This window comes from Lingula anatina, chromosome 1 (genome assembly GCF_051362555.1).
Source record: "Lingula anatina isolate TDL-2025a chromosome 1, LinAna3.0, whole genome shotgun sequence".
Lineage (NCBI taxonomy): Eukaryota > Metazoa > Brachiopoda > Lingulata > Lingulida > Lingulidae > Lingula > Lingula anatina.
The window spans coordinates 54329913-54343876 of NC_141767.1; the positions used below are offsets into that span (position 1 = coordinate 54329913).

Sequence of the window (13964 nt, forward strand, 5' to 3'; positions counted from 1 at the left end):
CTAAGAAGTGACATTTATGAAACATACCATGTAAACATAGATTGCTAATATCTTCTATATAAATAAACCTTGTGATATTTTATTTTTAGTGAGCAGATATATCCATGGAAATCTAACAAGATTCATAGCACTGAAACCAAGAACAGTTTCATCTGGACGTATATGACAATAGCTTTATGAGAGCAAAGTTCATTTTTTAAGATCCAACATAAATCAAGGTAATAAAAAATAGAAGAGTCTAATAGTGATGTTTATAAAATTCCTAGTGATTCTTGCCCTGCCAAATATATTGGAGAATGATATATGAATTTTGAATATAGGATGAAAGTCTATCCCAATATAATTGGAGGAAACATAATACAGATAGCCTAGGATACTGACTTAATTTTCAGATCAAGTGATATATTACCATAAAAAGGAAAAATCCATTTGTCAAGTATTGATAAGAAAGTGTTAAAGGTGATTTTTTTATTTGATCAATTGTTTCATAACACTTTCAAAAGTGTACTTTCTTTTAAAAACATTATTATAATTAGAACATATTATTATTAAGATCAGTATGCAAATCATCAAGTAATGAAATTCATCATATAGTTTCTTTTCATTAATCATATTGCTTTAGCACCATGACGGTGACTTTAACTAATTACACTGTATTTCATGTAATGATACTTTGATACCACAGTCTGCACTATACTCCAATTACTTATTCATTTACCAACCCTTCCATCTATCTCTCCACTGATTAAGACTACGGTATCTTTTAAACAACGACGCTGATAAATGTACAGACAGCATTATTAGGTTCAGAACACATGAACATGGAAGAGAAACTGAGAATACCCTCAACAAATAACAGATTTGTGTAATTTTTCAAATTTCAAACTGTAGATCTCTAGTTTTACACATAAAACTATAGTATATATTAAACTTGACATACAAAACTATAGCATATACTAAACTGGTCAAACAATTATTATCCTATCGGAGATTTTTTTGTGCCAAATTGAAATTGCCTCAAGAAAATTACAATTTTCTCCTACGTGCAATTTATGTGCATTTAGACTGCCATGTCATCCTGTACATCTGAGAAGGAAGTACTGACATTAGGTACTTTCATTTGAGATGCTTTTATAATTTTTAAGGTCTGGATTGAGAAAGAGTAGTTTTGCAGGGTATGTAGAAAATGGAAAATATGACTTTGGGACAGTGTCTTACATGTATAATACACTTCTAATCATACTTTTCTTGATTTATTGGGATGTCCTATTGTTATCAAATATTACATGATAAAATGATATAAAACAGCAGCAAAAAAACAAAAATGACAAAAGCACTATTGTACAGAATTTGAATAATTTCTGACAAGTAATAAAAATGATCAGTTATAGATTAAAAAAAAAAAAAAAAAGAAAAAAGAGACATTTCTTTTTCATTTGCTCTTAACTGACACTACCCAAATTTGGGACTTCCAAAAAAAGAAATAATGACGCCATGAATTCAGTAAATTGGGTAAACAGCAGTTGAAAGGTTTGCAATCAAAGAACTTGGCAATATAACCGACAATATTTCAATATGGAAATGTAATCTGTGTATAAGATTATGATGTGAACAGATTCCTCATAGTGTAGGTGACATAATTACAAAAAGCCTACTGTGCACCTTGTGCCATTTCTTAAAGCAACTGAATGATTTACCTGATTATCATTTTCAAGAAATTTCGCAAATCCAGGATATTACATACTACTGTTAGCAACTTTATAAACAGAATAAGTAATCTGACACTGTGCCGATTGCAGTGTACATGTGAAAAGTATAATATCATCCAGCTTGATACTTAAACCTGCAATCATTTTCCACAATACACTTATGAAATTTAAGAAAATCAATCATTTCTTTGTGGTTATTTTTGGTGGACTAAAAGGGATTAGCTCATAGCTTCATATCCACAGAGATTCCATAACTGGTTATACTTTGGTCGCTATGATAACCCAATTCAATCAAAAGTACTGACTGATAAATTTAGACTTTTACATAGCGCCGAGAAGAAATCAATATCTTCTAAGAAGGCAATGATCAGTCCTCTTCAAACTCAACCATCAACTGCATTTTGAATGAACAATCCCAGACACCAGTCCAAAAATGTTAAATTATTATTTAAAAAACCCTTTTGTACTATTGGGCTATTTTATTTGGCTAAGTCTAGACCAAACAAATGAGACACCTTGGGGCGGCCGAAAACCACTTGACAAACCCAACCTTACCTAAGATAAGTGAATATGAAGAATAGGAAAAAAGAAGAAATGCATTAAAATTGTTGTGGATCCCAATCAACGTACTATTCTTCTCACCAGATATGTGGCACAACAAGTTCACTGCAACAAAATGTTCCTTGCTCCTGTTACACCCATATTAGACCTGAATAAAACATTTTAAAATTACTATTAAAGGCAGAGTTTTCAGATGCTGACCAATGAAGAAACAAACTTATTCTCACATGTAACAAATGTTGCCAACTTCAGGGGACTGATTTAATATTTTAAGTTACCAATATATCAAAGTTTACAGAGTACCAAATTAAATAACGAAAAGAAATGGTTGGTATGGTTCCACGCATTTACATAAAATGTTTGTTCTTGTATCTTATTAACAGCAAGTGAGATGGTTTCTTGATACTCTGAGCAAAGAAACACAGTAAGAAGACAGTCACACAATATACAATTGCAATTAACCCCTCACAAGCCATCTGCATCCCTCTGATTGTGAGACTTAAGAGATGACAATATAAAAGATACATATCACATTACCTTGCCAATTTTTCACTCAAACTCAAAAGGAAGATGCTGCAAAGAAAAAATCTATTAATAAATAACCATCTTATATCATTTTATCATCATCAAAAATTGAAAGCAACCAATTATATTAACATTGTTTGTTCTGTATCAAAAACTCAAAATGAACATAGGAATGATGATGATAATAATAATAATCTAATAAATTTCAATAAAGCAAATCCAATTCTGATAAAAAAAACTTACTGGGTCACTCTCCAAGTGCAACTTTTTTTGTAGATTCTTTCAAATGAAACTCTGAAAATAAGCAATTGAATGTCAAAATAAGGTCATTTTGCTGCAAGAGCCCAAAGTAAGACTGCCACACTAACCTAGAAAATTACATCTATAAAATCAACATCCATTCTTGTCAGTAATGAAAGCATTTCTTTTCGTTATTTAAAGTTCAACACTCCATCCTCTGGGAAATCACTGAAAATACAAAAAGACCCACTGAGAGAAAAAGATCAGCTATCATCAACATGATGTATACCTATGCATATACAATGGCTTCAGTACTTCTAATTCTTGTCAATGGTTTGTTTATCCCTCAAAGGAATAAATCAATAACCAGTATTCAAGTGTGTTTATCATCATCCAAAATAATTATTTTCTTAAGCATTTTTAGGAAAAAAAATTGCTAGTTACGAGAGCATCTACATTGAGAAGCTGCCAGACTAACCTTTTTGGTAAAATAATTTCAAACTGATCTTCCACCTGTACAAATTCATCAAAGTTTATGTTTATCTATTATGAAAAAAAGATATGCCTTCTTCAATTATTAACTGTACAGTTTCTCATGCATCCATTCATCAACATATGCCATGCTTCATAACATTGGTGATCATTCCCTCCCAAATGTCTTTGTCTTTGAAAGCTTTCATCACGTCTGTCACCTTAGTCAACCCATCTATTAAGCACTGTTGTTCAATGTTTTTCATATTTTTTTCTCTGTGCTTGTTTTAATTTGCCTTCCTGATGTAACCAGTTGTTCTATATTAATTTATTTCTTCTCAATACATGTCCCAAGAAAGTGGCTTGTCTTATTTGTCTTAATTAAAAAGGCCCAGTTGGAATTTGCTTCCCTTAGGACAGTTTCATTAATTTTCTTGTCTGTCCATGGTGAACACATCATCCCTAATAGAAGCCACATCTTTTTTTACTGATGGTTCATGTTTTTGCAGCCGCACATTATTATTATGGTATTATGTAGCATTGTCCAATCATTTTTCTTGATCAAAAACTAAAATACATACAATTGTAACAAATAATTATAACTTCATATCAATTGGCATGTTTTCAGCAATTACATCAGGAACTTCTTGTCTATTAATTTTTATCTAGTTCAACTACCATGGTCATAGAAATTATTCATTCCCAGCTTTTAACTTACAGTTTAAAAAGCTGCCTCAGTTCTTACGAACTGCTGAACATACTGGTCATCTTCAAAATCTTTTTATTTCAACAATATTTTAATTAATCTGTAATAAGCCTTTATTTCAGTATTTTTAAAATATTATTGACATCCTGTATGTCTTACAGAAATTTGGGGATATTTTAGCTTTGAATATGTACATGGGGTTTTAATCAAGTTTTTTTTAGCCATAAGCTCTCACAATTCTTAATCTTGTTATTTGACTCTGTAGTATTACCAATTTATTAATTTTTACTCTGCACACAACACAAAAAACAAGGGTTGCTTTAAGAAATTGCTATTTTAAAACATTATAAACAGCCTCTTCATTTCCCTTTTCTGCTCTCTCTCTCTCTCCCTTCATGGCTATCTGCTATCTACTATACATTAAAACCAAAACTGCACAGACTCAGATTAATTATTTCATTTCAACAAGAAAAACCTGAATTTCATAATTAACCTGTGTGACTCTACATTGCCACTGGTTAACAAGATACTGAGCCATTAATTCCAAGCTGCATTTTTATCACTCACCTGAGTTGGTTCCAAGCGTTTTTGCAGTGGCACTCTTTGTCAACCATAAACTATAATGCAAAAATTGGCAACACATTTGTGTTTAAGTTACGTAAGCATAGGTAATGAAATATGTAATTTAATCTAGGACTGTTTATCTGTGACATGAAACTAAACATGAGGCAGCAGTGCAATGACATGCAATGAATGTTACATATACACTCAATGTTCAATGTTATAGCTCTTTTTCCTGCCTTGCTGAAAACAAAACAATGTTTCATACACTTAATAATATACATACATTATATTAGATGTATTACATTATGGAAATAGCTTTCAGAGTTCTTTTACAATATTTGAAAGCTTTGAAATAAGTCATTTTTCAAATAGTGATTTTTCCATCAATAACACATTTGAACACTTTTTTTTAACATTCCCTCTGACAAAACTACCTCCTGCCCATGTTATCTCAGCCAGGTACTTGCTCCAGATACATTGGAGGAAGTGTAACTGTCTGCCTGCAGACCACAGAAACTAGTGCAAACTGGAATCAGTCATCAGCAATAATAGTAGTCTGACTAAAATTGTATCCTATTCCAAATACTTACAGAAAATATTGGCAATTTCATGACATCAATTCACTGCCGATTTACTTGCTTGTAAATGCATTATTTTAAGATATCATGGCTCTATGCAAATGTAAGTTTAGCATCAAAATCAGATTAAAATTATTTTAAAACCAATCACTATATAGTCTACTAAATGATGAAGTGGGTTAACTGTTGGCAAGAAATACTCACTAAAAACTTCAAAATACCAACATGTTTTCGTACCGATTAATATCAGCATCACCACTTCATAGAAAGATGCAGTTTATTCTTCAACTGAGAGCATGGAAAATTGCAATCATTATCACCTCTCATTTTAACAATAAAATCATGGGACCAGAGGTTAATTGAATATATGATCATTTAATTTTAAGTCTACTTGTAAAAATTAAGCTAGTATCTCAGCCATACCTCAATATCTTAAGTCTCGATATCCCAATCTTACCCTTAACTTCAATTATTCACAAACTGGACCTGATAAAGTCATGACAGTCAGGAAATTTGAAAATATTATCTGGGGACTCAAACTACAATATCATTGTAATATAATGCTGAAACTGTACTAAACTGATATAGAATCCATTAATCATTGATGACCGCTACATATCCAATACATTGATGGTGCCCAACTCTCAGATTCAGGGCACACAATGCATTTCATATGCTTTGCATTTGCTGTGGTCTTTTAGACACAATCAACTTGTACCTAAATGTATCCACCAAATGGAAAAGAATTGAACTTTTGACACAGGACAATACTGTAGACACTTTGGGAGAATTTCCACTCAACTGCACAAACCATTTCCAAGGAATGTAATAATAATGAAAATTTCCTGAAATACATAATCACATGCAATAGTGAACAAAGTACACATATGTCAGCTTGGCTTTCCATGGGCTTTATTGTCTACTTAAAGTAATCTGAATGCACAAGACAATTTGATCTTAACTCTATCAAAAGAAAGCAGGATCTATTCCCAACCAAGGCACTGGTTCAGCCAAGTATGAAATAAAATTTTGCAGTGAACCCTCAAACCCCACAAAAATGTCTGCGGTATTGAAAAGAGCAACATGGTAATGTCTTATTTAGATCTAATGAACCTGGGAAAATATACAAACAATACACACAAGTGTGTGTGGGTATGACTTAATTTGGCTTGTAAATGGATAGCCCTTGTTTTTTCAAAAAGTTGTTTCATTTTTCTTGTTTTAATAAATATTTTTACTTCCTAACAACATTATAAATTTACAATGAAGACACTTCAAATAAAGATTATAACAAGTGTGGTATTAACCATGTTTTACACTGCAAAATAAACATTATAAATTTACAATGAAGACACTTCAAATAAAGATTATAACAAGTGTGGCATTAACCATGTTTTACACTGCAAAATAAACAGGCATGTGAGCAATAAGACACCAATTTCTTCTGGCACAGTATCATTTCAGGAATCCTGCAATTTAGCAGAATAATGCCAATGCATACTTTGAACTGATTACCATTTCCACCTAGTAATAAAGAATAGTTTACAGACATACCTGGAATCCTATTTTTGGGACAATTTGAAAACCTGCTGACCTCTCAACTTGTGCAAGGGTTATCAATCCTCTGCAACAAACATGTGGTCCTATCTAGTAACAGAAGTCAAAAAGATTTTCATATTCAGTCCTCTTCAGATGTAGCCACTGGAAAGATACCTGCCCTACCAGGGAAACACAGACGGGATCATAACTCCACTCATGTTCTTTCATGCCAGGAACTTGGTACAGATAAACATAGCAAAGAACAACCTGAGCTTCTTGAACTTGATACAGAACATAGAACAACCGTAGCTTATTGACTATCATATAAAAATGCACTAAAATACCTTTCTCTAGTGCTCACTTACTTGAAAATGGAACCCAGCTTGGAAAAACAATTCAGTCTGGCTGTTCACAGTTGTGTAGGAAGTTGGGAAATATACTAAATAACTGCTATCAAAAGTGCCACCACCTACATAAATGAGGCTAGTATGCAATATTTATGCATAATTCAAGGAAAATTAAGCAGATGCCTAGAAAATTGTTCGATATAGAATGAAATGGAATGTTTTTCGAATATTACAATCGTAATCTATTAAACCAAGGGTTAATGTGGCATTTTGTCTGAAACCAAGAGGAAATACTAAAGCCAACTGAAGTATAACTCATTTCTCTGAAATTGTTTACTACTTATAAAGCTGCATCATGAAGTCCAAATTCAAACCTTCCATCAAAAATGTGCACCATTTCATGAATTATGAAAGCACCATCATTGTCAGTCACCTGTACATCTTGTTCCAGTTATATGACACATACAATACATTAATTTATAACCAATATCAATACACTATGCATACTGGGTCATGGGAAGCTTGCATTTTTTGTACCGATTGCTTTAACTGATATATCTTCATAAATGCATATGTAATTAATAATCATAATTTTTCTTTGCACTCATTTGAAAAAAAATTGTTTCAACAATTTTTGGACTAGTACAAAAAATGTAAGTATGGCCATTTAATACATGCCTGATATACATGTTTTTACACCGGTTCGGTTATGACAATATCAGGACTGCAGCAATTTCCTTTATCAGAGGGAAAACATACTTACTGAGATTATTCAAGCAGAGTAAATTTAAAAGGGAATACTTTTACAACACAGTGATAGATTCAGTGCTTTTGTGGCCCTATGTAGTAAAAAGACATTTTCATTAAAAAGTTAGTACAATATGTAAATATCTTTATTTAACATTTGAAAAGGAAATTGTGATGTATTCTGAACACATACAAAAAAAATTTAATGCGGTCCTGGGCAATGTTACCAACTTACCCATAGCTCACAATGAGTGGATTTTTTTCTGTGTGTTTGTTTCTGTGTTTGAAAAATAAAGGACATTGTAACTAATGGTCAGCTTTAAAGATATTCTAAATATTGCAATTGTTTTTCTTACTATATACCAATGATACCATGGTCTAGCATTACATAAGTATAGTTTGTTATTCACAGCATGTATTGCACTGTTGATACAAATGATGAAACATAATATGCAACAATTTAGAAAATAAAATCTCAAAAACAGATAACAATTATGATAAGAAGAATGTGCCATTAATCTTGTGATAGTCAGGAATTCTAAATATCCAGAGCATGCCCTGTTTTGCTTTTATTACATCAAGGCATTTCATATATAGCTGAAAGGACCTGTGGTTCATAACATTAATGTGCAAAATTTAATTTAAAGGGTCTCTTAGACATTTTGCAAGTATAAGCCAAGAAAATACTTAGGACTGCCCCTCAGACTCAAATATACAAATACCATTACAAATTATACATCAGTCATTAAATATACAGCAAATTTAACCAAATCACATAATGGCTGGGGAAGCTATACAAATAATTTTGCCAAAAGACTTAGAAACACCATGGATTGTCTAGGTTGGAGAAAATGTGTTCTCATCAAATTGTTCTGGTAAATTGTATGTAAAAGCACCATGCAGTTAATATTACTTCAATACTTCTTTAAACTCTACGTAGGCACTGCAAACAGTGTTTGGGATACAGGTGTACCAGAAGTAGATGGATCCAAAATAACTTCGCCTTCCATAGTATATAAATTACACATACTGGCTGCATCTTCATGGCCTTGGTATGGTGCAAGAAACAGTTCTGATTTCCCATTTGAACCTTTTGTCCTAAATTTTCCAGATGCAGACCTATTCATTGTGTGTAAGGTCTTTGATTTTCTGCTGTTTTCCCAAACATCTTCATCATCAAAACTATCAATGTCAGATTCTTTATCAAGCTCAGAGTTTTTTGAGGATTTACTGGTTGCTGAGGAGGGTGCAGTTCTATTTTTAAAAAAAGAATATTTCTGTGAATTGTTGCTAGCAGGTCTACTAGTATCAGTATTGCAAGCCTCATCAGACTTCAATGAAGTTCTGCTTTTTAAGGACTCTATTTTCTTTGTTCTCCTTTTGGTTCTTGCACTAGAAGCCCTAGAAGATGGTTCAGTGTCACTATCTTTATGAACATGGGAAACTAGAACATTTTCTGTTAAAGGCAGTTCTGCTTTCACTCCATTTTGAGATTTTCTGAGATCAAGACTAGTATCTTTATTATTTGGATTATAACTTCCCATTACATGTTTCATACTCCCTTCCTTGTTAAGGTCAGAATCCCTACTTGTATAGGACAGTGTATCCTCATATTTGTCAGGAGTTTTGCTAGAGTTTTTTGTTGTTTTCTTGAGTTTTTTCATTTCTCTTGCAATTTCTCTTAACTCCAAGATATCCGCTGATGTCTGATCAACTTCAGTATGAGCTGCACCACTACCATTCACTTTTACCTGAGATTTGGCACCAGCCTCCAATTCTTTAACTCGTGCAGAAAGATCCTGGACCAGTTTGTCTTTTTCTGACAATTTTCTTTGAAGGTCATGAATCTTCAGGTCTTGCTCTGAGACCTGATTAGAAAGTTCAAGTATAATTTTCATTCTGCTGTCTTCCCACTCCTCATTCTCTGCTTCATCTGCATTCCCAGTTACATTTTTTTCCTTGTCCTGTGTTACAGCAGACTGGGCTCTATTTAGACGTTCTGTAACAAAATAGAATGCAAAGGAAACCACTATTGCCACAATGATCATTTTTTTCTTTCAATAACAGCTCTTACTTTAGATTAAGATCAATTACCCATACAGTAAAATATCAGGATGCACTGTGGAAGACTGGTAAAGAAATGATAGTTTGGTGCACTATTAAAGAAATGCTCCTTTCAATTATCAAAACAAGAGTAACAAAAGTCTGAAAAAAAAAAAACAGTGTCTGTGCAAGATATCTGAAGATCTTTTGCAATAGATCCATGTGTATTCTGATTGGTGCTTTCAAACTGATACATATCATCTTCAACTTACTTATTTGCCAATGATAATCATAATATTAAATATTGGTGACCGTGTCAGTTGTATAAATGCAGTAAAGTTATTATATATAATCCTCACCTATTAATTTTGCCTTCTCCTCAGTCATTTTGGCAATTTCATCCTTCAATTCAAACATTTTCAGTGTGGATTCCTGTTTGTTTTCTGCAAGTTTGGCATGAGCCACACGAAGCTTTTTCTTAAATCTTATTTTCTAAAATAAGGTAAATATTGTTAAAAACAATTTGATAGACTACACAAAAGTACAATCATTGATAAGGCCCATTTAGCACTTGTTTATACTTTCCATTAAATTTCTGTATACCTTTAATCATACACAATGAGTATTAGATCTATAAGACTGGGTACCCATACCCTATCATACTAGCAGGATTCATCTAACTCCTATGGGATTCTTGCTAAATTGCATGCAGTTAAAGCGACTTAAATGTCTGTCACGCCCATTGAAGCTGCTTAGGGGGCAATTAACTTTGGTGCACACTTAAACTGAATGCAATTTAGAATCTCCTCATGGAGAGATCGCTCCTGCTACTATGATAGGGTTATGGGAATGGTCCCTATATAGCAAAAATTATTCATCCTGGAAATGACAACGCAATGTAATTACACAAGGTATACCATATCCAAACCCACTGGCCACTGACAAAATTACAATTATAATCATTATAGTTTTTGAGTTCTAAAGTTTTAGATTTAGCAACACTCTTGTAACATAGTTAAAGATTATTTACATAAGCCCATAAAATAAGAGCTTAAATACAGTTTTGAAGATAATAATTTCCTCCATAGTTTTGGATAGTGTATGCCTTGTCAGTAAAAGGAAAATTGCAAAAACAGCCAGGAAAATTCACTTTTGCTATATAGAGATCAAATACAAACTGTAGGTCTTTTAATGGTTTTTTTAGCTATTTGAGACATTAAGCATCTTTAATAGCATAGGCTGACAGATTAAAAATCACAATTTATATAACCTACCATTTTCTCAATCTCAGCATTTATGGTGTTTGTCTGTTTTTCTAGTTTCTCTATATACTGATCCTTGGCCTTCAATGTTTCATTACATTCCTAATAAAAACAATTATTTGTTCAGCTTTTAAAAATAGTTCTATTCTGTATAGCAAAAACACTAATAATATTAAACAGAATATGCTTTTTATTGATTCAAAAATTAAGAACTTAAAAGATTGATAATTTTTCTCCAAAGAAAAGATCCGAGACATTACCATAGATACATACATATAGTAACATGAATAAACAGATTTTCATCTGAACCTATCTAATTTATTTCTACAGAGGACGGGCTTTACTCTTTTCTCTTTGAAAAATAACACTACTGATATCACTATTGAAAGCTTAATTTCACTACCTCTGATTTATCTTCCCACTTCTGAGCATGCAAACTCTCTATCTTTTCCTCCAGTTGTTGTATCCTTTCCAATAAGTCTAGGTTTGTACTCTCCAAGGTAGACATCTGAAATAGAATAAAAACAATCATGAATTTAAATGTTCCTTGTACATGAGTAGCAGGCCATGCTTTATACCATTTTGAGTATCCTTCAAAACTAATTACCTGAGTTTTGCTTAGTCAGTATAAGAAATAATATGTTCAAAATTTTTCTTCGTGACATATAAATTATAACTGCACATGTACAAAAGCATAAATACAAGGAACTAGAAAAAAACACTTGATCTGAGGCGTGTTTAAGAATTTAAGTACATGTAACATTCAGTTATAAAGCTATAAACATGTCATAACATTTTGTGAAGTACCTGTTTCTCCAACTCCCTGGCTTCTGCCTCTGAAGAAGATGCTTTCTCTTCAGCAACAGCCATTGCTTGTCTGCATTTTGCCAAATCTGCTTGTAGCACTGCCAACTAGACATCAAATAAATTTATTTTAATTCAAAATACAGAACTTTGTATAAAAGCATTTTGTTAACACAGATGATCTATTCATAAACAATGAGCCTTGTGTCATTAATGTTTTAGAAAAAAATGTGATGAACTGACAAACAATATATCAATACAAGTGAAATAAAAATTGTTATAACTACATAAAATAATGAAAATAAAATTAGTTAGGATAGTCATGCCACAAGATTTTCAACAAAGGGGTGCATAGGAGATGCTAGGGACACAAGTATCTGATGAAAATGAGTTTTAAAAATGTGCTCAAACAGACACAATAATAAAAACCTTTAAAGCACAAAGTATCAATTCTGGTCACCCTGAGAGGCACCTATTACTAATATCGATAGATAACATGATTGTATTAGAGTTTCATTCCTATGATATGAGGCTTTTTGTTTAGGTTGAAAACAAATTGTCATTACATGATGATCAAGCATGCTACAGATTTATATATATATAAATATATAATTTTACTGCATATTAACCTGTTTGGAACATTAAACACATTGATTAAAATTTGAAAGCTCTTGAGCTCTACCATACTGGTTTTATCATTGCAAGTAAGGCAGGTGTTATCAAATCAACAGCCATGTTAAACCCACCGATATTTCACCTAACTGATAGTACTCAGACTTATTTGGTCACTTACAAGTCGCACCTAGTGAAATCTACAAGACTCCATGGTCCATTGAGTGGAGTGGAAAAGATTTTATTATCAAATGATAGTAGTGTTATTTATCTCGCAGAGGTGGGGGACGATATGAAAAATAAACTAATTTATCTTCATTGTATCACTCCGCGTTATTGCTTAGTGAAACATCAAATATCCCACGTCCCATGCACTCACCTCCCTGTCCATCATGTACGCACGTCTTTCCTTGCCTTCCCTGTTACTCCGGGGTCTGAAATCAATATGTTGGTTTGTACAATAATGATATAATATCAGTAAATTGTCAACTCTGCAGTTTAATCTAGAAATTTTCAAGACGATTTATGGATATATATATACTAAACAAAATAATGAAGGCACCGATCCAATGATTGTTAACGACAGTAAGGAAAGGGTCACAAAACATGCAACAAAATTTACCTGTCATATCTCTCATATTTTTCACTTTCCTGGTCTATTCGTATTTCCCTAACACCAGAACTTGCTCCGGATCCCATTCTAATGCTTTTATATCAATACATACACTTATGAGAATGGAATGTTTGTACTAAAATAAGCGAAGCTGAAATATTTCAACTGGCCGCCATTGCGGCTTCTCTTGGTTACTAAAAACAGCGAACGAGATTTTTTGATAGATCACCAAAATCGATATAAATTCATAACAAGAATCAACTTGGTAGACAAAACCCCAATAACTTAAACGTATATATGTTAAAGAGAACGCATTTGAGACAATAACCCCCCAAAAAAAATTGCCCCGACCTTCACCTAATAACTAGTTTCCGCGTTTAAGCCTCGTTATAAACTCCCACCACTGAATAGGACCACTTTAATTTAACAGTGCAAAAAATATATGTAAATTAGCACAAGAGAATTATTTATTTTATATTTTGGAAAACACTGACTTGCTGCTATTGTATTATTTTAAAAGAAGACACTAGTTGTTTGTATCAGCCCATAAAATATTATTGATAACCATTTTATAAACTTAAAAGATTCCATGGTAAAAATAATATGAGACCAAACTGAGGGAACAAATGATTAATTTTGTCAG

General features: G+C 32.5%; 1 protein-coding gene and 1 long non-coding RNA gene across 3 annotated transcripts in view; both read right to left on the reverse strand.

The window, feature by feature from the left end:
* Window positions 1-7948, reverse strand: part of LOC147764790 (uncharacterized) — a 10202-nt gene extending 2254 nt beyond the window's left edge. Inside the window, exons 1-4 of one of the 2 annotated variants that reach the window (XR_015331866.1) lie at window positions 4780-7948; window positions 3039-3089; window positions 2808-2843; window positions 2352-2418 (exon numbers count right to left, since the gene is read on the reverse strand). This is a non-coding gene — a long non-coding RNA (uncharacterized LOC147764790). Of the gene's footprint in view, window positions 1-1346; window positions 2419-2807; window positions 2844-3038; window positions 3090-4779 lie in introns of those variants that run through there. The other variant, XR_015331865.1, reaches the window with a different exon arrangement.
* A 167-nt stretch (window positions 7949-8115) lies between these two features.
* Window positions 8116-13541, reverse strand: LOC106159364 (uncharacterized). Its single transcript, XM_013535667.2, has 7 exons — window positions 13331-13541; window positions 13088-13142; window positions 12100-12204; window positions 11696-11800; window positions 11305-11394; window positions 10390-10522; window positions 8116-9986 (listed from the first exon to the last, which is right to left on the reverse strand). The coding sequence occupies exons 1-7, from the start codon at window positions 13405-13407 to the stop codon at window positions 8920-8922; spliced, it is 1632 nt and encodes a 543-aa protein (XP_013391121.2). The 5' UTR covers window positions 13408-13541; the 3' UTR covers window positions 8116-8919.
* Window positions 13542-13964: the final 423 nt, after the last annotated feature.

What these genes read in the sequence shown, in the direction of transcription:
- LOC106159364 (XM_013535667.2), bottom strand. Translation starts at nt 13,407, where the DNA reads ATGGGATCCGGAGCAAGTTCTGGTGTTAGGGAAATACGAATAGACCAG. An exon ending in AAATATGAGAGATATGACAG is followed by an intron (nt 13,143 to 13,330) that starts GTAAATTTTGTT and finishes TATTGATTTCAG; the next exon opens with ACCCCGGAGTAACAGGGAAG. An exon ending in CCAGGGAGTTGGAGAAACAG is followed by an intron (nt 11,801 to 12,099) that starts GTACTTCACAAA and finishes ATTCTATTTCAG; the next exon opens with ATGTCTACCTTGGAGAGTAC.